The 20,309-nt window shown below is 43.3% G+C and overlaps 1 protein-coding gene across 3 annotated transcripts in view; it reads right to left on the minus strand.

Moving 5' to 3' along the window:
* The window catches only part of LOC311500482 (signal-induced proliferation-associated 1-like protein 2), an 81,472-nt gene that overhangs the window by 33,715 nt on the left and 27,448 nt on the right, over nucleotides 1-20,309 (minus strand). For all 3 annotated transcript variants that reach the window (XM_084561914.1, XM_084561913.1, XM_084561912.1), the window contains exons 2-8: nucleotides 14,235-16,044; nucleotides 10,896-11,029; nucleotides 9,548-9,736; nucleotides 4,859-5,033; nucleotides 4,513-4,616; nucleotides 2,410-2,567; nucleotides 1,241-1,817 (exon numbers count right to left, since the gene is read on the minus strand). In XM_084561914.1, the coding sequence (XP_084418040.1) occupies nucleotides 1,241-1,817; nucleotides 2,410-2,567; nucleotides 4,513-4,616; nucleotides 4,859-5,033; nucleotides 9,548-9,736; nucleotides 10,896-11,029; nucleotides 14,235-15,774 (2,877 nt within the window). In that variant the 5' untranslated portion in view covers nucleotides 15,775-16,044. The remainder of the gene's footprint in view (nucleotides 1-1,240; nucleotides 1,818-2,409; nucleotides 2,568-4,512; nucleotides 4,617-4,858; nucleotides 5,034-9,547; nucleotides 9,737-10,895; nucleotides 11,030-14,234; nucleotides 16,045-20,309) is intronic.

Below are 20,309 nucleotides of genomic sequence, written 5' to 3' on the forward strand. Positions count from 1 at the left end.
ACTCTTGAGTGTGCGTTACAGCTTCTCACTCGAACGACACTCCCGTCGATGTACAATCCAAACAAGTGGGTTTTGGGTTAATTCAGTGAGCCGCCACATTCTCACTCAGCTGGGGAAAAAGACAACTGCAACAGCGGAAGCCCAGTATAGAGTTGCAATGCACGAGACTTGACAGGACAGATATATAGGTTAAGTAAACAACAGTTTTGCTGACATAAAGATGGAAATAACATAACAAGGATTGCGGTGAGCTGTAAAGCTAATGCGGCAAGAGCAATATTTGCAGAATGCCTTGTTTCACCACAGAGAGACCACAACCATCCAAAGCAAAACGATTTGAAGTAAAGGCAGTCATTTTCCTTCATAAGCCATATACGTAGAGGACAATAACTGTTTAACAGATTTACTGGGCCATTCGGATGACAGATTACTTCTCCATGTATTATGAGAATTGCCCCCTTGTGCAAGAAGAACTGATTGATTCCTTTGTGTATTTGTTATATAGAAATACAACAGGAGTAAAATTACAACAAGGGAGTTTTTTTTATCCATAAGAAAAGGCCATATAATCTTTATTCAACATGGCTGTAATCGAAAGGAATTTACCTAGTAAGAGGCCAAGAATAACGCCTTTCATATTTCACTCCTTTCTTAAACAGACATTGATTGATGGAAGTGAGCAGACAAGAAAGGGCATTGAAAACCCATGCAAAGGTGCACCAAGTAAAGATGAATGCAGAATGCAAAGGGAGATTAGCCTACGTTAGATTTGATATAGATGCAGTAGACTGATGTTTTAAAAGTTTGAAGCTGTCCTACATCACGAAGATGCGCTTTGATCATTACTTTTGCAAATGTCGAACCTATCATCTTTACTGACTGTCAGTTTTTCTTTTTGTGTATTAATGCCAACATGTAGAGCACCTTGCCCAGTGTCTGACGCACCAGTTGTAGATGGCTTAATTATTTCCACAGTAATGTGCTCGTCCTATCAAAAACCCTCAATTAGCCAGTGACAGTGCAGACGCTGGATGAATGACTTCCTCTGTGAGGGCGTCTAATCTAATGCCATTTTTTCTACTAAAACCTCCATGTATGGCAGGATCTGATAATAATACTGAAGAGGGCACAAAGCACGCTGCGAAGAATCAGCGAGTCGTCTCTAAGATTTAATCCAGCAGACATTAAGACCTCTAAGATGACAGAGAGATTATTACAGATAAGTCTTTAAGGGTCTTACCTCTAGTCTTTGCACCATTTCCCTGATGTCTTCCCCGCAGTTGTCGTGGGCGGACAGCATAATACACTCCCCGCGCTCATAGAATATCTTAATGCTCATAATCCCTGAGGTCCATCCGATGACGTCGCGACACGAGCAGTTGAAGACCACATTTTTTGACTCCTCCTCAATGAGCACAATGAACTCGTTGGATATACCGAGCAAGCAGTCCACGTCCATCGACTGGCCAAAGTCCCGGGCACGGACGCTCCAGGTGATGGCTCCCACACTGAGCAGATGTGCATCCTTCCTGGGTTTCACCTTCTCCTTCTTCTTGGCTCCGAGGGTGATGAAGCTGAATTTGACAGCAGAGTCTATAGTAGCCGTACTAACAAAGTTCTCGGCCAAGTCCTTCAGGTACTCCTGCCGCGTACGAGTCGCCATGGCTCGGAACTTCTCTGACTTGTGCGCAGCGTTTTCTCCATTGATGACCTTTGCAAGCAGGAAGTCCCTGAAAACTGCTGACTTTGGGAAAGTTACGGACTTGGGGATGGGGGGGCCAAAGGGAGGCACGTCTTTAGATCTGGACACAGCCACGCTGGAAAAGAAGAATGGATCGATAAATTAAACGTGGTGGCGACAGAAAAATACAAGAAGTGAAAAAGTGTTGAACTGCGTATACGTATGATGATGAATTTGAGGAGTGTTGAAATTATATGGCCTTTAGGAAAATTATCTCAAGTGAGACTTTGAGGAGCTCAGACTAATCTGGCTCTGTTCAACAACTGCTATGTTATTAGCAAGTATCATCTTGACTTTAGAAACACTCTGGGACAGAGCCATAAGTCATAATTTCAAGGTGTCTCTAAAGATAATTAACCGTATCATCACTGAACAGATCAAAAGAGTCTTGTGATTTTTCCGCACATTACTATGAAGTCATGACAAAAACCACAGAAAGAGCTCTGCAAGCTATTATTATTATTCTTTCAAATTAAGTTCTCTTAAAAGCTCATGCAGATCCATTTGGCATGAAAACGTTTATCCAAAGCACACTGAAAGATTAACCCATTCACCAAAATAGTCCTGAATATAATCTTTTTAAACTCTTCTCTTCAGCCTGCTTCACCAAACAGAGCAAAATAGTTCTGAAGAGCCCTGCAGGCAAGGTGCATGCTTGTTCTATTTACCTGTAGCAGACGTTATCGGTGCAGGGGTTGTGGACCTTGACGATGACAAACACATGTTGGAAATGAGAGCGGATGTTTTTTGGAGTAAAAGGAAGGGCCCCGGGCTCCTGGAATACTATGGTGACGATATCATTGCCAATGTGCCTCTTCCTTAACAACTATAAAAAGAGGAATAAACATTATATCACAAAACAAGAAAAGGGCGTCATGCAAAGGATGAATGTAGTAAAAGTCAAGAGTACAAGGGTTTAGAAACACATTTAGTCTTTAACATCTATGTTAGAATATGACTATGCAAGTTTTTTTCTAAAGAAGATAAGAGTGAGATAACCCAGAGGATATAGAAAAATATTTAACTTTACTTAACAAACATTTGCTAGCTAGAGCCATGATAAGCTATTGGTCAATACCGGACAGAGTAAGGCAACAACAAACCTTTATACACACTGAATTTTAGTTTTACATTATATCTTTTACTTGTGAATAATTGTGAATAAAAGATTTTGTTGCATAATGTGATTTCAAGTGTCTCTAAGTCATTTTTGGATCAAAACCTTAAGTAATTGTTTTTAAAGACATTACCAAGTTATTTCTACAGCTTAATTTTACCCGATTTAAAAGGAGCATCTCCTGGACACAACTGAATGTAATGGCAGTGGTATAAGAACCACAAGAAGGAAACCAATCCTGTGATTTAACTTGCACTTTTAGTCCTTGGCAGAATCATCACTATATTTGAAATATTCTTTCCAGAATACCTTTTATTTGTTTTTACGGTAGAAGAGATATAATCAGCTAATTTGATGAAGGATGTTTGGATGAAGAGACACACTCGACCAAATTCAATTTCTACTGCTGGTATTGCTGAATTGTGCAGATAGTTAACCTCATTCTCTGTTTGGTATTAGGCTGTCAGTGAGGGTCAGCAAGGCCCCGAAACAAGCAGGATTAGGAGGTACAGAGGTGAATTGGAAAGGATAAAAGGGATGAGTGGTGCAGACTCTGCTTGGGGATGCTGGAAGATTACCAGTAGGGATTAAATTAAACTATGCTACTCTGCAAAATACAATTGGAAAATGAGAAAAGAGAGGGAAAAAAAAACATCAAAATAAAGACAAGGGCATGCCAAACCAACATAAAAAACTACTACTATCAAAGACTGCAGCCAGTGGCCAGCTGGCACATATGTCCTGTGCCTGTGCCAGAGGAAATAACGCTTCTTACCATTATTCAGTTTTGAAAAGGAAACAAGGAGAGCTACTGTCAGCTCCTTCCCTCCTACAGTGCTGGTCTCTCTTGAATCATGCTGATCAATTGGTCTACAATTTATTCATTCTATGTGATCATGTTGTGCCAGTATTTCTGTATTTGAAGGTTCAGATCAGATAAAGAGTTAAAACAAGAGGCGTATACCCTCTTGACTTCACCGACTCATTCCTCTGCCATTTCAACATGTTCAATCGGCTGAAGAAGCAGGCATCAGGGGTCTGACTAGCGCCAACAGTGCGGGACACACTGCCAAAACTAGGGCCATAGACACAGAAGACATGACACCAGCCAACGTCTGACAGTCGGCTTGGTGTGTCACAGCCTTCAGAGACACTTGATGTCTTTGCTGTAGCTCCTGCCTCGTTCCACTCCGTCACTTACCGCCTCCTTCAGTACACAGGATTGTACCCCCAGGTTTTATTATGGGCTCAAAAAGTACTTCATATAAGTAGGGCAGAAACTAATAAGGTGAACCCCTGTAATCTAAGTTTTATCGGCCCAATCGCTCACAAGTCCACCGCTACATCCACTTAATTCCACTTGTTAGCACAGACGGACACAGGGGCCCATCTAATACCACGCCAGGTCCAGCCCCTGGGGATGCATTGATTAAAATCCTACTATGGGGGTACCGTCGCCATGGCAACGCTCATACTTTCAACTGATGGGTCATTACCATGGCAAATTGAGTCTCTGGGGAAGATTGGCAGGAGTCGGGATTGGAGATATCCTAAAAAGGAAGCTGCTCAGGGACTTTTACACCCATTAGGCGCTGGCTCAACATACAGAGGAGCAAACCTGGTGGTATGAGTGTGAAGTCGATAGTTTACTGACCTGCTGTCTGTTGTTTGGCGTGTAGGGGAGCATGGTGGACACATGAAACATCAGCTCATAGTCCTTATAGGTGGTGTAAAGAGAGTGTGTGCCTGTGGAGTCAGCTGTAAGAGACAACAGGGTAGTCAAGGGCATAGGCCTCATTAGAAGAGCATTGTGTTAGATAATCTGATGATGCAATTGAACAGAAATCAAGATTAAAGATACTCACGCTTAAAAAAATATTACTTATGCCCCAAAAAGTAAGATGAAACATAGCGCATCTGCACTCAGCAAGATTAGAAGTGTGTGGGCTTGCACTTTGTGAATGTTTATCTTGGTGTGTGTGATGTGTGTTTTAGCTTACTCTTGTTATCCAGCTGAGCTCTGTACTTAGTAAAGCCTTTGAGGCGCACCCTCTGGCCAAGCAGATCCAAGAACTCCTCCAGTGCCGGTCCAGCACTCTCGTTATTGTACATCTCCTCTTCTGTACTCTGGCCCGCCTTACAGTAAAGCACTCCTACTTTGTGCTGGAAGCTTAGCTGGAATGAGGAACATACACAGACACTCAGTGAGTAAGCATCGCTTCCTGTCGCTGATACATATCACACACCACACTCATGAATACTGTACATTAGGTGCTCAAAGCGTGCGAGTGCCCACTTTCCATCATGTCACAGCTAAAGCAGAAGGTCTTCATAACGTTTCCAGGAGAGAGCTGAAATCCCCCTTTTGCAAAGCCAAGCTCTGAACTCTCAGGAGCTCTGAGGAGCATAAATCAAGCCGAGCTATTAGCTGCTACTTAAGAGCAGCTGTGGAGAAACGAGGGAGTGAATTACAGACATATAGTGGAATAGCTTTGGTTTATGGACGAACACTGCATAAACTGCCAGTAATGGTATTAAATCCTTTCTGAAAGACCTCCGTCTTAGAAAGAAAAACGTGTTCGTTAAATCCTCTCTGTAGCAGTGAAGTATTAAGAAGAAACACTCAAATGGCAACAGCACCCCGATAATAATACATTTGATTTAGTCACTGCACAACCAGTGCGCCTTGGTACCGATATACTCTATGTCTCATTCACAAAGAGGAACAGTCAGTCATAGAAAAGCCGGCCAAATCTCACAGGTTTTCTCTGCGCGCATTAATGTTATCTGGAAATGACAGATGTGATATGAACTTGTCTCCTGAAGAGACAGGAAGAAATAAAACACCCAGAGTGATTCTTCTTGTGGTGAGAGACACAAGCCCTCTCCACCAATATGAATCTTTTATGGCTTACAGCACTCTAATGCCGGCCAAGAATAAGAGTCAAAAGGGGAAAAAATATATGAAAAAATAGATCCCTGTGGCTGGCACCTGTTGTCCAGTGTTCACAGCTGCACCTTTATCTGGACCCACGGTCAATGCGTCACGTTGGAAAGTTTTCCCCTGAACGTGAAAGACAATGAGGGGTCTATATACCGGAACAAATTGGTATTGTCTTTTTCCTCTGTTACAGGTTATCATTTCCCAGTGTGCTCCTGACACCGTTGTCATGGTGACTTCCTCTATCAGGCAGTCTGCTCTGCACTAAAGCTCCTGCGGTGAGGGAAGGCTATTATACCATCAAGCCCAGTGGAAATGGTATGATGTGCAATGATGAGGTCTTCTATTTTTCATCCTGTATTATATGGACTCACTTAACCCCTTGACAGACTGGCCGGTGGCGAGGACAATCGCATTGCCCTTTGGTGCGAATTTGCCGCTGCTTGAAAAGTGCAAACACATCAGGACACGTAACACACATACAGATTAGTGAGGTGAAGTTCATTGTGTAACTGCCTTTGATGTCTCTTTTTATTTTTGGTGGCATCGGCTTCTGATAAGGTGGAGCAGCTGTTTTAACAACAGCTTTATCCCATTTAAACGAGTTATGTGAAGCAGTGATTTTGTTTCTCTGTGTATATCCCTAACCCCGTCCACAGATGGTGGCCCTGCATTTTGTTTTTCCTTTTAAAAAGAAAAGAAAAAGCCACACACACACACAGACAGAGGGAGACTGGGAGAGAATTTAGGCCAATGTTCCCCCTAGACAGCACTGAGAAGCACCTGAGGGATAAGACAGTGTCCTAAGACAACATGCAACACCGCTGTAGCATCTGTCTCTGCAGTGCAGTGCCCTGATGCAGCAGAAATCCGAAACATAGCTCAGAAAAACCTGGCTACAATCATCATGCACCATTACACAAAATGCTTGTGGATTTTTTTGAGCTGAATTGTTTACGTCCTGCGGCAAAAATATCTAGAAAGGGGAATATCCTGGTTCCTCAACTTTCAATATCATGACAGGGTGTTGATTTACATACAGGAGCGGTGTTTTTTTTACAGCGCAATAACAGCCTCCGTAGGTGGTAGATTACTCTCTTGAACGTGCGGAACAAATCGCACTTAAGCTTGAACTATACTTCAGAGTTGAGCCGTGTTGCTTTGGGCGTCTGGATTGATTCATGGACCTGCAAAGACTTTTCTTTTTGACCGTTTTTTTTGAGAGTGCTGAACGAGTTTAAAAGCGCTGCAGCCGAGATTAGCTTTCCAGGTTAAGAAGAAGGTAATTTGTTCAACAGTATTGAGAGGCAAAGATTAGTAGCCTTTCTCTGACCTCCTTGATGTTGTCTTTGCAGTCATCAAACACCATTACATGTTTCATTTTCTAACAGTGCACGCAGACGCCTGCAGGCAAGCCTTTCTCTGGTTTACATCCCTCCTTTTATTATGAAGAATTATGAATTAAAGTGGAATATGACATTTTAATTCGGAAGCTGATTAACTGTCATTAGGAGATTTTAGTATTTAGATGGAAACTACAGATACACTTTAAATATCAACTTCTTTCTTTTGAAAACATTTGTCCTTTGCGATTTCTATCACCTAAAATCACATCTCGAAATCTGATTGACCGCCTAATGGCTTTTCCAGTCCATCTGCACACATCCCGTCCGCTGTGATCTACAATGTGATCTAAAATGCATTCACATATGCTTTGTTCTCTTCTTACATCCAGGGCCATTACAGCAGAGTCTACAGCCCCGCTTTCAGGGACGTTCTTTCTGTAGAGCTGATCATTAGGATATTGTGAAGGCCGCCTCGCTCCAGGATACTCTCACTCACTCTGCGTGCTTTCAGTTCACAGCAAAGGAAGCCATTTAACACACTCAAGAGCACAAAAAAGTGCAACATCTCCAAAGCAGCGTGTGTATGTATACATACACACAAAAAAAAACACATCAGATAAAGCTTTCTACGGGTGGTAGAAGAAAATTATGCACTGAAACAAACAAAAAAAAACAGCCGCACAGATCTCTATGCTGCAGTTCTTCTTGTCCAATATTAGCTTCCCTCCGCACATAAACACATTAAGGGGGGGCATTTAAGTCCAGCTTGGTTAAAAGGCAGATTAAGGGTTACATCACATATCAAACATTTGCACTGCAAGCAGGACATTAATGATTAAAACAGGGGTGTACAAAACTAGTGATGTCCAAATATAAAACTGGCCTCCGTTGGGCGTTTAGTTTGAGGTCTATGAGGAGGAGTGCCAGTTGGAAGAGCATTAAGCCTTCCAGTTTCTTATATTATTTCATCGCTTTTTTCCCCCCCTCAAGTGTCAGTTTCGTTCTTCTATCAAAGTCTGTATCTGCAGACAGTCTCTCATACCAAAGGCAGTTCAAGTTTTATGGCAGGTGAACATATCCTGTATCAGTTCTTTAAAATATGTCAGAGAGAACTTACAAAGTCCCTTTGCCATAATTGGACTCTGCCATCCAAAATGCATTTAACTTGTTTTAGAGAGGACACTATACTGCCCTTGTTTATGTGGATAACAGATCCTAATAAACAGGAGCTAGTGCTTTCTACAAAGAATAGGTACATGCTAACAAATTAAATTGCACTAATAAGCAGTGCACCGCTGGCTAATCCTGCCACCCTCCTTTCTGTCGTGCAACTTCATTAGATGAGAAATTAAAGGTCTTAAGATCACACAATGAATCTCTCTGACACATGTGAATATAGAGAGCCCATAATACTATTAGCAATTTTATCCAGAGATAATAGAAGATGACACCCTCCGCCATCTAGGTAGAATACTAAATCACCTGCTCTCAGATGAAGTAAGCTGTCAGAAGTGTGTTGCTTCAGCTTGTGTCTGAGTGCCCAACCAGCAGAACAAGTGTGTCAGAGAGCTACAGAGAGCGTGGGATTTACATTGACGCTATTTAAGTGTGATACTGTCTGCCTTATGCACACAGGCTCCACCCGGGAGCCTGTGTTAATCTATCTAAAATAAGCAGCCCACATATAGGACAAAGGTTCCTGCTATCTGAAGTTAATCCATTCCCAGTTGTGCAAATGTCAGAGACAGATAAATATACTGTAATATAAGCACAGACAATCATTTTTACTCAACCAAAACGTTCTTTCTAATGCAGATATGTGGAACTGATGGCTTCCAAATGAGACATCTAAAAATGCTTGTGGGGTGAATGAGCTATGACTGTACCTTTCTTACAGGAACAGCTTGACATTTTGGATAGTATTTGGATTTGTGTATTTTGTTGCCCAGAGTTAAATGAGAACGTACCACGCTCATATCTGCAGATTGAATAAGAAGCAAAACCAGCAGCCGTTTGTCATGCTCCGCTTAGCATAAGAAGCACCACTCCGTTTTCCTAATTAATGTGCTAAATGTTATTTGCTTCATCTGTGCAAAATAGCGGTTTTATGAGGAGGTTATGGGATGAACTATTTCCTGTAAGGGGGCAGTGACTTCCTGTGCGTGAGTGTTGGCTGGCAACCTCATCGTTCTGACTCCATAGCGAGTCACTGTGTCTGGACGAGTAACAGTCCTGCACGGAAACATTTATAAAGCCACAAATGGTAGATTTTACAGAAAACAAAACAGCCATATATCCTGAGCTGTTCCTACTGTTAGCATCAAGGTAACTGACTCCAGTGCTGTTAACTGTGGTAGCATTCAAAATCAATGAGTGCAACAGGACATCTCAAGCGTACTGACCCCTTGCTCGTCCAGCTTGAGGAGCTGCTCCGGGACCTTGGGAGAGTTGAGGGCCAGCCTCAGACACTGGATATTCAGCTCAGGGATGACATATTCAAGCACTTCTTTGAGTGGCAGCCCGCGGGCCGTACCATGTCTTGCCGTGGATGGAATGGCATCTTCCAGGATGGCTCCACGGAGGGTGGTCAGCTGACGGGAAAGACAGATGGTTACGATTTGTCCAGTTAAATGTCTGTAGTGTGGCATGTCCAGTCATTCTTGCATAAAGTATGGGTGTACTCTCATATGCTGACCTATTATTTAGGGCAATTACTGTATTATGACAGCTTTAGCATTTGGAAGTCACATTCTAAATAATTAAGACAGGCTAACTGAGCACTAGATGTTAAGTGGTGTTTCACTATAAAGACCATTAATGCGCCACAGTTCCAGTAAGATAAACAGCTTGAAATCACCCACTCTATATCCCAGCGTTGTTGTTTGGAACATAGCGGACACATTTACACTCGTAAATCTCATTTCCATCAGCACAGCCCTGTGGACATGAGCGGCAGCAGTCAATGGCTGTCCGACAGAGAGGCTTTCTGAAAAGCAGATTACTTAACTGACTTAGAGCGGAAGGGAGAGTGAGAGTGGGACAGATAGGCAGAGAGAGGGCTGACGCTAAACGATAGGAATACATGCAAATAGCCGGCCCAGTGGTAAGGGAGTTAAAACACAGTCAGCGTGCTACTTGCAGGACTGCCATGACCCAGATAGTTTGTGTTATCATGGGAGTGGTACTTTAAACCAAGAATGGTACTGGATATCAGTGACATTTTCCTTCCTGATGCATCTGTTGCACCTGAATTATTCAGTGAATGAGACCACCCAACATCAATCAAGGAGAGCATTCGGAGCCACCAGGGACACCGAGACTGTGCATCCAAGTTTGTTGATTAATCATGGTGCGTGTGCATATGTGTGTATGAGTGTGCGCGCGTGGGAGTGTGAACTCTGGTAGACTGTTTCCTTGTTTGCTTGACTGGCCATCTGAGTCACAACTGGCACAGAATCACTGGACACATTAGGGTGCTTGGAGCAGATTTAAGTACAGAGAGCTGCGAGAAACTTCCTTGTTTTCAGGGCTACTGAAGCATTCCTAGACCCTTGCACTGCCTGACTGAGCCTTGAGCTGAGTGACCTTAACGTGTCTCTGTGAATGCAACATATGAGAAATAAGAAGCATTCAAGTTGTAGTCGGTAAACAATTCTTTACAGAGTGACAAGTCAAGCAGGTTTCTCCTACCATGCATCATTAATATGAGCAGTGAGGGAAAAAAAATGCACATCGACGCGTTACATTTACCTGACTGGTTCTGAAGGTGACTCGATGGTTGTACTGCATTCCTTCTTTCTCCTTGCCATCATCCAGCTTCTCCCTGCGGATGCTGACTGCAACCGGTCCCAGATTTTCATCTACCCCAAAATAGTTTTGATGTTCTGGAGGTGGGAGGGAAAAAAAAATAAATAAATAAATTCAAATTCAATTCAAACTACACACACGTTAAGGAACACATTAATTATTCATGTGTAAAAAAATCTTATGTCTAAGAAATTTTACAGTTGTGAAAGCTATTGCATTTCAACATTTATAATTTATAACCTTGTTCAGGTCTAAATCAAATCACTGCTTTTGCTTCAACAGTCCTATTTATGTAGCTTTATCTATTTAATTACATAAAAATGCTTTGTGGATTGACCATGGCCGAGCTGTGACACAGATTACAGAGAGACACACAAGGGTCTAGTGCAGATCTGAAATGGATTCACTTAGGATTAGAACCTTGGATCTCTGGCTTGTGGTGCTGGGATCTAAAAAGGTAAAAATAAATTCAGGCCAGAAACTTTTGACACACTCTGACCCATCCCTGACCCAGATACTGCAGCAACAGCCTCATGTTTCTCTCAGTACTGACACACAGACAACAGAGAGCATCATTACAGACCCAAACGCTGCCTTGTTTTAATATTTAGTATTAATGATGGATTTGTTGCTCACTGGGTCAAAGTAAATGTGAATTAAAAAAATGAATTTCAGCTGAAATTAGCCATTCGTGATGCCTACACATGCTTAGTTTAGTAAAGTTGATCCTCGGGACTACTAAATAATACGGGAAACCATTATTTTGCCATTTTATTAATGGAATTGCCACTAAGAGTATGTTCATCAGTGCATCCATTAGTCCCACACAAGAGGTTATATAAAATGTTACAGGGCACTATTATAATCTGTAATGTGTCCCCTGGCACGTTATCACAAATATTGATCGTCAAATTTTAAAGAAATATCCTGGGGATACTCATGGCACTCCTGTCGCCTAATCTTTTCATAACCCTGCCCCCCCTCTCCAGTCTACACAAACATGACTAACATGACAGGCAGAGGATTTTCATGTCTTTTCTTTATCACCTTTATTCTCCTGGAGGATGAATTATTTTTTCGTTCACTCAGTGACATTTTCCCATTTTGACATCCTCAGGTGTAGATGCTAATTTTCACAGTAAATTTATCTAACAGGCAGACTGCCATGAAGTTTACTGATTATACTAAAGCTCCCAGCAGATCCTTGCAAGAATGTGGTTTGTGTTTTTTTTGGTGTGATATAATGAAACATTCAATGAACACTAGAGGGGTTACCAGCACAGTTTCAGACATTTAGTCTTGCAAGTTGTACGCATTACATATAAGAGCCAGTGCTAATTTCTGTATTGACCTTATTATTATTATAGCTGTGCGCATGTGTTTAGGAAACGGACAGGAGCAGAGCTTTGCACACACATAGCTGTGCCTTGAGCAAACACTCTCTAATCCGGACAAAAGCCGAGGAAAAGACCTGGATCCAACAGCCAACAAAAAAAAAAAAAAAACTCGATGGGGACACAAAGTACTAGCATTCGTAAAGAGATTTATGCTACAATTTAGATCTTGCATCCATGCCACGCAGCACAAACGGTGGAAATGTGCTGGCTCTCGTCACTGTCGCATCAACGCTCATTTAAGCATGAATAAGAAATTAACTGAACGGGGGCAAAACAGGGCTAACTGTCTGAGGAATGCATGGTTTGTCAGGGACATTGGACTGAGGGGAAATGCTCTGTGAGGCATAAGGTCAAATGGTGGTACGAGGGTTGTCTTGCATAGGAGGCCACTAGGCATCCAAACACCAACAGCACAGTGAGTGAGACAGTGTTGACTGTAGAGGAAAGCTTTTTGTCAACACATTTTTTTTTTTTTTTTTTTAAACATGTCACTGGCGCTCATCACATGGCGTTGACAATTTGCCAAAGGTTTCACAGTGGATGACTTTGATTGTCATGTCAAATAATGCCTCTTCCTTGACTATCCTGTCACTCCACATTGCAGAAGTGCCTTTAAAGTGTTTTAAAAAGTCCTACACCGTATGCCCTCATATTTTGCATTTGGGGCTCTGAACTTTATGGTCATATATGTAACCGTGACCTGTATATAGGTAGGCCTGTGGAAAAACACTCCCGTTGCTATGGGAAGACGGGCTTTAGGCAATCAATAGGATCAATGTTTAGCCCAGGCTGATAAAAGCTTGCCCCTAAAGTGGTGACACATGGTCATGTCTGTGTGAGAGTGTGTATGCAGTGAAGCACAGGTGATGACAGACTTGTCTATCCAATAAAACGCCTCGTGAAAAAAAGGGCAAAAGCTACATCCACATACTGTGAAAGAGACAACTTCCATTAAAAGCCATAACATCAAAATGGAAACCGACAGTATGGCAGGGCATTTCAGCTATAAACTGTCCTGCGTCGCTACAAAAAAGAGGTTAAACACACAACAGAACTGCACCACTTTTAGGATGAGTGGTGAATGAGGACATTTCACAGTAAATGATTATCAGAGTAAGCTCAAAGGGCTTTTCAGCTTTACTGTAAGCAGAGCCTTGAGAGATGTTACACAGTCACACCCAGGAATATTTTTTTAGTATCTTTTAGAAGAAGGTCAGGAATCTCAGGGTGTGAAAGGTGAAGCAGCTGTTTTCTGGGGGAGGGCTTAAGGGGGGGGGGGGGGGTAATTCAATCTGCTGAGAGCTGCAAGCACAGGCCCACAGACAGTGGGAAAAACAGATATGTATAGTGTGGTGATGGGTCGGGGTCGGCGTGGTATTTCCAGCGTCAGTCACATAGGTGTTTTAATGAGAGGAGCACAAGGACCTTGGCGCAGTTTCGTTGACCCTAAAGTTTCATAGGAGGGGTCCTCATAACCCCGCGGTCCCCACTGGGAACAGCTGCAGCACACTCTCTCGCTCACATGACTAATCACAGTTTCTCCACAGGGTCCGGGGTAATATCACAGGGAGGACATGACCGCTCCTCTGCCAAGGAAGTGAAACACACACCCTCGCACCCAACACAAGCCTGCTATTGTTCTGGACCTTATTTCATGCGGTCTAACAAAAATAACTGGGCCGTCACGATATCTGACCCAATGAGCAGAGGCTGTTTCATTTGGGAACTTCCTCTCACGGGGTAGTGTGCGTAGTATTGTTTCAAGGAAATGGACTTGGCCAGGAAAATTTAATAATCCTCAACACTGAGTCACACTAATCCTCCTGAATCATCAAATGAAACCTGTTAACTCCCAAATCACACATTTATTATTAGCTGTTCTTACCTCTCCCATAGAAGTATTTGTGGTAGTAGTATGCTCCAAGATCAATGTGCTCGATGATGTAGCGTTTGACCTTCTCCCTGTGGATTGGCTGGTTTTCTCGTGGCACCTCCAGCACAGAGACTCCTGCGTTGGTGCAGTGGGAACTTAGAGATGATTCAAAAGAGCAGCTCTCTGACATACCACTGTAGTTGGCACTGTTGGCTCTGGAGAGGGAGATCTTCCTCTCGCTCTCTCCGCCGATCTCATTCCGAAAGTGTGGGCAGCTCAGCACTAAGCTGTTGCTCTTCCCGTCCCCCTCATCCACATCCAGGTTCTCTTTGGGGTTTAAGTCCTCCCTGCTGCCCAGTGGAGACTCAAACATAGGAGGATTTCCACTGCTACATCCTGGTACTCCGCCATCTGCCCCCACTACGGGCCCAGTCCCAGGTCCAGGTCCAGGTCCAGCTCCAGCTCCAGCTCCGGACACTCCACAAGCCCCAGCCCCTATTCCAGCTGAGGCTGCCGAAGCACCTGTCGTAGTGTTCTTCCTCTGGCTCAGGTTAGCTCTGCTAGCCACCGCCTCGCTGATGTTAAAAAGCACGCTCTGGACATCGTAATGGGCAAAGCACTTCTGAAAGCTCAGCGGTCGCCGGTCATCCTCTATTGAGAGCCGCAAGGCATCACTCTCACTCTTAATGGTCCGCAATTTCCTGAACAGAGATGTTTCAGATGACTCTGATTTAAGACGCCTCATGAAAGACTTCTCCGGTTCACGGCTGTAGAGGAAAGGGTTATCTATGCAGTCATAGCCTGGAATGTGGACTATCTCCCCCCTCGCGATTTGTGCTGCCGTTTGCAAGCTGGGGGAGAGGGATGCATCACAGCGCAACAACTCCGGGAAACCCAGGGGCGGTATGCTACGGTGGTCCAGGGTTTCCACTCGGTAGCCCCTGAGCATGGTGAAGAAGCCATCCCCACTCAGGCCCTGGCGGTCGATGGAGGATGTGCTCCCGTACTCACGGTGCAGCGAAGCTCCAGTGTTTGGGTTGACAGCATGCTGGTCCATTATGTCCTCAGAGTCGATGTCACTTATGGTGACATCACTGTTGCTACGTTGGCGGATAGGGTGAAGACCCTTCAGCGGGGAGTGGCTGAGAAGGTCACTCAGTGTGTATTTGTCAGTGTAGTCCACCTCCAGACAGACGGCCTCGCCTTGCTCTAGTATTTCCACTGTACGTTCCTGCTGGCCGTTTTGAAATACTGGTATAACACTCTGATAGTTTGGCGAAGGCCGCCCATCCCATCCATCTTTCCTTGGTGGCCATTCTGTCACCCTGGCCCTGACACCCATTTTAGGCATGGCTGGAGTTCCATTTGTTTTGCCTGCACCGTCAGGTTTCCCCTGCATGCTGGAGGCTGGTGGTCCCATGCCACCATTCAGGGCTTTGAGTTTCCTGCTGAATAGCTCCTCTGACTGCATGACTCTGGAGTATTCTTCTGGGCTTCCCACAATTCCCACAAGGTTTGATTTGTTATCTGTCAAAGGGCTCAAAATACTCATATCCTGCTGGCAGACTCCTTGAAGAGCAGACTTTCAAGACCCTTCTTCATTACATCATGTGATTTGCGCACTGGTGAGCGGAGGAGGAGCCTCTTTCCTGAGTCAGGGAGGCAGCCGTCGTCATAACTCATAGAGGGCGGGTGGCATGGCAATCGACACACAACATTTGGATGTCAAGGACAAGTGTCTGAGGAGCGCTGAGGCACAGCGGAGCGCAGTCTTTTCTCACAGCGTGCCGGCGATGCAGAACGACAGCTGGAATAGTTGGATCTACGGCACAGAAACAAAAACACAGAAGAAAATGTTTAGCTCACAGCAAGTGGGTTGAAACACTGTAAGTGGGGCACTGCCGTTTGAAACATAAGAAAAGCAATCTGTATTCCTGAAAATTGAGCTAAACATGGGACACTGAGTTCAGCTGCAAAAACGATCATACTTCTGACCTAAATTGTCTGTACCCTGTTATCTTGTAATAAAGTCTCACCATGGGGTACACTGGGATGTATTAGTTTTGGAACTATATAGAGCATATCATCGAATACGGTTAATTAGTGTATTTGGGAGGAGAGGCTGCCATTATGGGTTTATAACAAGATAGATGTATATCTTTGCTGGTGCTTCCAGCCAATGTCTAACAGATGGTGGTGAAGCAAATTACAGCAACAAGAGGCAGATGTTCAGCTAAATGTTCACATGTACCAATATCTGATCCAACCGCTCACAGCATCATCAAGTCTGCAAAATTGTACAGGACGGATACGTTTGCATATTCAACATCAATTTGTCTTCTTATCTGATGTAGTTGGTTGGGAAGAAAATTAACAAGGACCTGAAGAGACAAATAAAAACCAGAAACGTAATAATAGCCAAATTTCACTGATGTATAAGGCTGAATCTACTCCACTACCGTAAGATAAAGTTTTCCCTATCCCGCTTGTTCAGTTCTGTGGAAATAATAAACTGACAAACAGTTGATGTCAGCAGTTTTATTCATTAACCTGAACATTTGAGGACAGAGAGAAGGGAAAACATTGGTTTGGTTGTCCTTAAAACACAACGAATTAAAGATACAGACACGCTGCAGACTCACATGGTGTTTAACCCCTAGTAGTATCCCTGCACAAAGCCTGGTTGGGAATACAGCCTTTTTCGACTTGGATTGACAATTCGACACAGTCAATAAAATAAAAACACTTTTTACTTAAAGGAACAGTATGTAAGAAATGTATTTCAATTAATCATAAAATGGCCCTGATATGTCACTAGACATGAAGAAATCATGTTCATTTCAAATACTTATATCACTGACAACAGTGGTCCGGCCAGGATATTGTCATTTAAAAGTGAGAGTTGCAGCCCTCAACTGATGTTATTGTTGTCATGTTGTGTTTTGGTCTGAGGCGCCACCCTCCACCTATCGACTAATCACGAAGTCAGTAGAGTTTCGTCTTCCGGGTTGCCAGCTCTGCTCTAGTTACCGCAGCTGCAGCTACGAACGTGTCGGATAAAACATGTATAACGTTATGAAACCTAAGACCTCGTTATGAATCCGAACTACGTCGTGACAAAGTCCGAAATAAAACAAGGATTTGTATAGGAGATGCCTTTGAAAGATGGAGACGGCTGAAAACGGAGAAGAATTTGAAGACAGACGCCAACGTTGCTAATTTTCTCCTGGCTAACTTACTTGTACATAATGTAAATGGACATTTCAAATATTCACAACAGTCGAACAAAGTTATGCATGTTCGTGCAAAGTAACGTTACGTTAGCGCATACAGAGGAGGTGGGTCATCGAATTGAAAAGGTAAGGAATTGTTTGGGAAATAAAAACGGCGAGTCGTCATTGCTAACATTAGCAATGCATTATGAGCCCGTTTCTCTGTCATTATGCTGAAACGCCGAGGAAAACAACATTAGCACGTCGATTATGGCAATGTGAAACGTAATTGAGACGTATTGAGTAGCCTAACGTTACCTCGGTGACCTGGCAACCTCGAGTCAGGGGGAGGTTGGAGGGGATACACCTTTCTACAGTATTTTGAAAGTGATTGCAGTACCAGTTTTGGCCACAATCTTACATACTGTTCCTTTAAAGATTTAAGTAGAAATGAGCAACTTCCAGGAAAACATGAAGATTCCTTTCATCGATCTCATTCATAGTGTGAGTTCCGAGCCAGTAAAGGACTGTTACACTGGATGCCTCTCCTCAAACACTGAGGTCGGCATGGGAGATGACACAAAACCACTCTGCAGTACAGACTCTGAGACTTCCGACATTGACCTAAATGTCTTTTTCTTGTTCTTTAGGGCTAGCGGTGTGCTTCATTTCTTCTAGCTCTGCAGACATGTGAAAACCCCACGAGTTACCAAGCAAACCCTCCACATCATTCAGAACAGAGCACAGAATCACTAGCGTTTGCCTCAGGGAAGACGATAAGCTTCGCTAAAGCCACTCTTTTTGTAAGATTTGAACTTGATAGACAAAGGCGGGCCCACACCCCAGTCTTTGCTTCAGCTCCATCTGCAGACCTTTAATATGATAACTTCTACTTCCAAGCAACTGTTTACATTTCTCTGTCATTTGCTGTTAAGGAGGAGGATAAACTATTTTGGGAAAAAAATGTGGGCCACATCAAGATTAGCTGCAAGCCAGACTAGACCAAATACACTAGGGGGGAGTTGGAAACATTTTAATAATAAAGTATTCACTTCTTCATGGGCCAAATACAGGTTAATGCATGCATGACCTAAATGCATAGGAATAGGCCGGTAGGGACATCCTCTCAGCTATGTCTAGTGGCAAAATATCCACGTTGTCCTATTATGGATCAGTGTGGTTACGAACAGAGCTTCGTTAACAAGCAGGATAATGTAGTGACACTGTATTTAACACAGGGCTAAGATCGGACAGCAAGACAATGTGTTGTGTGATGTGAATGCATAATGTAGCGATGAGAACCGCTCTGGGAAATGTTTGTCTGTTCCAAACAGCAAACGATGAATAATGTAGTATCTGACTGGCTGCAGCACAGCGAACAATACCACAGCCACTTCTTTTAATTACAGACAGTGCCTTGTGTTTGAAGAGCCAAAGCGGCAGATCTGCGTATGAAGATTGGTTTTATTATTTCTAAAAAAAGCAAAGCGGAGTAACAAAAGTTCTCCCTTTTTAAAATGTGGTACACCCACAACTCATTACGTGAAACACATGTATACACTGATCAGCCACAACATTAAAACCACTGACAGGAGAAGTAAATAACATTGATCATCTTGCGACAATACAATGTTCTGCTGGGAAACCTTTGGACCTGGCATTCATGTGGATGTTATTTAGACACGTACCACCCACCTAGACCAGACCAGACACCCCACAGGCAAACACACAAAAAACAACTCAAAAAACATGAAAAATAGCACAAGGTGTTGACCTGGCCTACAAATTCCCTGCGGTATCTGCGGGATGCACTGGAATGAGCCTGATCCACCGAGGCCCAAAGGCCCCCACTAACAACATTCTGTTGCCAGACACCACAGGACACCCTCAGAAGACCCATGTCCATTCTCTGATGAGACAAAATTGTTTTGGAGACACAAGGGAGACCTACACAATATTAGGCAGGTGGTCATAATGTTATAGCCTGATCGGTGTACAAATGCATTAACGTTTTACCTTCTGTAAAACGTCCATCATATGGGGTAACTATTTTATAAGGGTGACTTTGAATCTGATTAAATCGAGCTTAATTTATCTGAAATCAATTCACAAAATCCTTGGATTGATTCTTTAGATGTATACCATTTCCTGCATCCTGTCATGAGAAATCTCTTGAGACTGGTTTCGCATGACTAGCCCAGCGAGACCGCGCAACGAGATTAGTCCACATGTAAGGGGGATCCAAAACACGACAGAAGCTACAACTGTGAGAGCTCAGTCGGACCTGAAAGCTGATGTGTGGCAGCATTTTTGGATTTTTTCGAGTATGACAGCAGAGAAAGGATAGATGAAAGTAAAGCCATGTGCAAGATGTGCCAGCCAGAGGGAAAACACTGTGGAAATACCACAAATCTGTGAAACCAATAAAAAATTGTTTTGTGGAAATCTCTTTTCATAACGAAGCAAAATTGTTCAGAAACTGAAATCTCAAATCAGATCCCTAGCTGTTCCCACCACTAAATACTCAAAACCTCAAGACAACATGTGAATGATCTCAAGGCCAAAATAAACAAAAAACCCTGGAAAATCCCTAAGTACTTGATCACATGTTTAAATTCTCACTGACGGAAATTTAGTTTAGATTTCTCCGATCAACCAAAATTCATCTCAGCCCTCTTTCTCGGGCATGACAGGGAGATGTGACGATAACAGTCCACTGGCCGGCACCCAAATGTCAACTGTTGACTGAGCACTGTCCTTTCACACTCACAATTAGAGCAAGTGACATCAAAATGTGCCACCTGCACAAACAGCTTCATCGACGGTGACACTCCAACTGAGGCTTTTCCGGATGACTGAGAACAAGAAGAACAAA

This window comes from Chelon labrosus, assembly GCF_963514085.1.
Source record: "Chelon labrosus genome assembly, chromosome: 15".
NCBI lineage: Eukaryota > Metazoa > Chordata > Actinopteri > Mugiliformes > Mugilidae > Chelon > Chelon labrosus.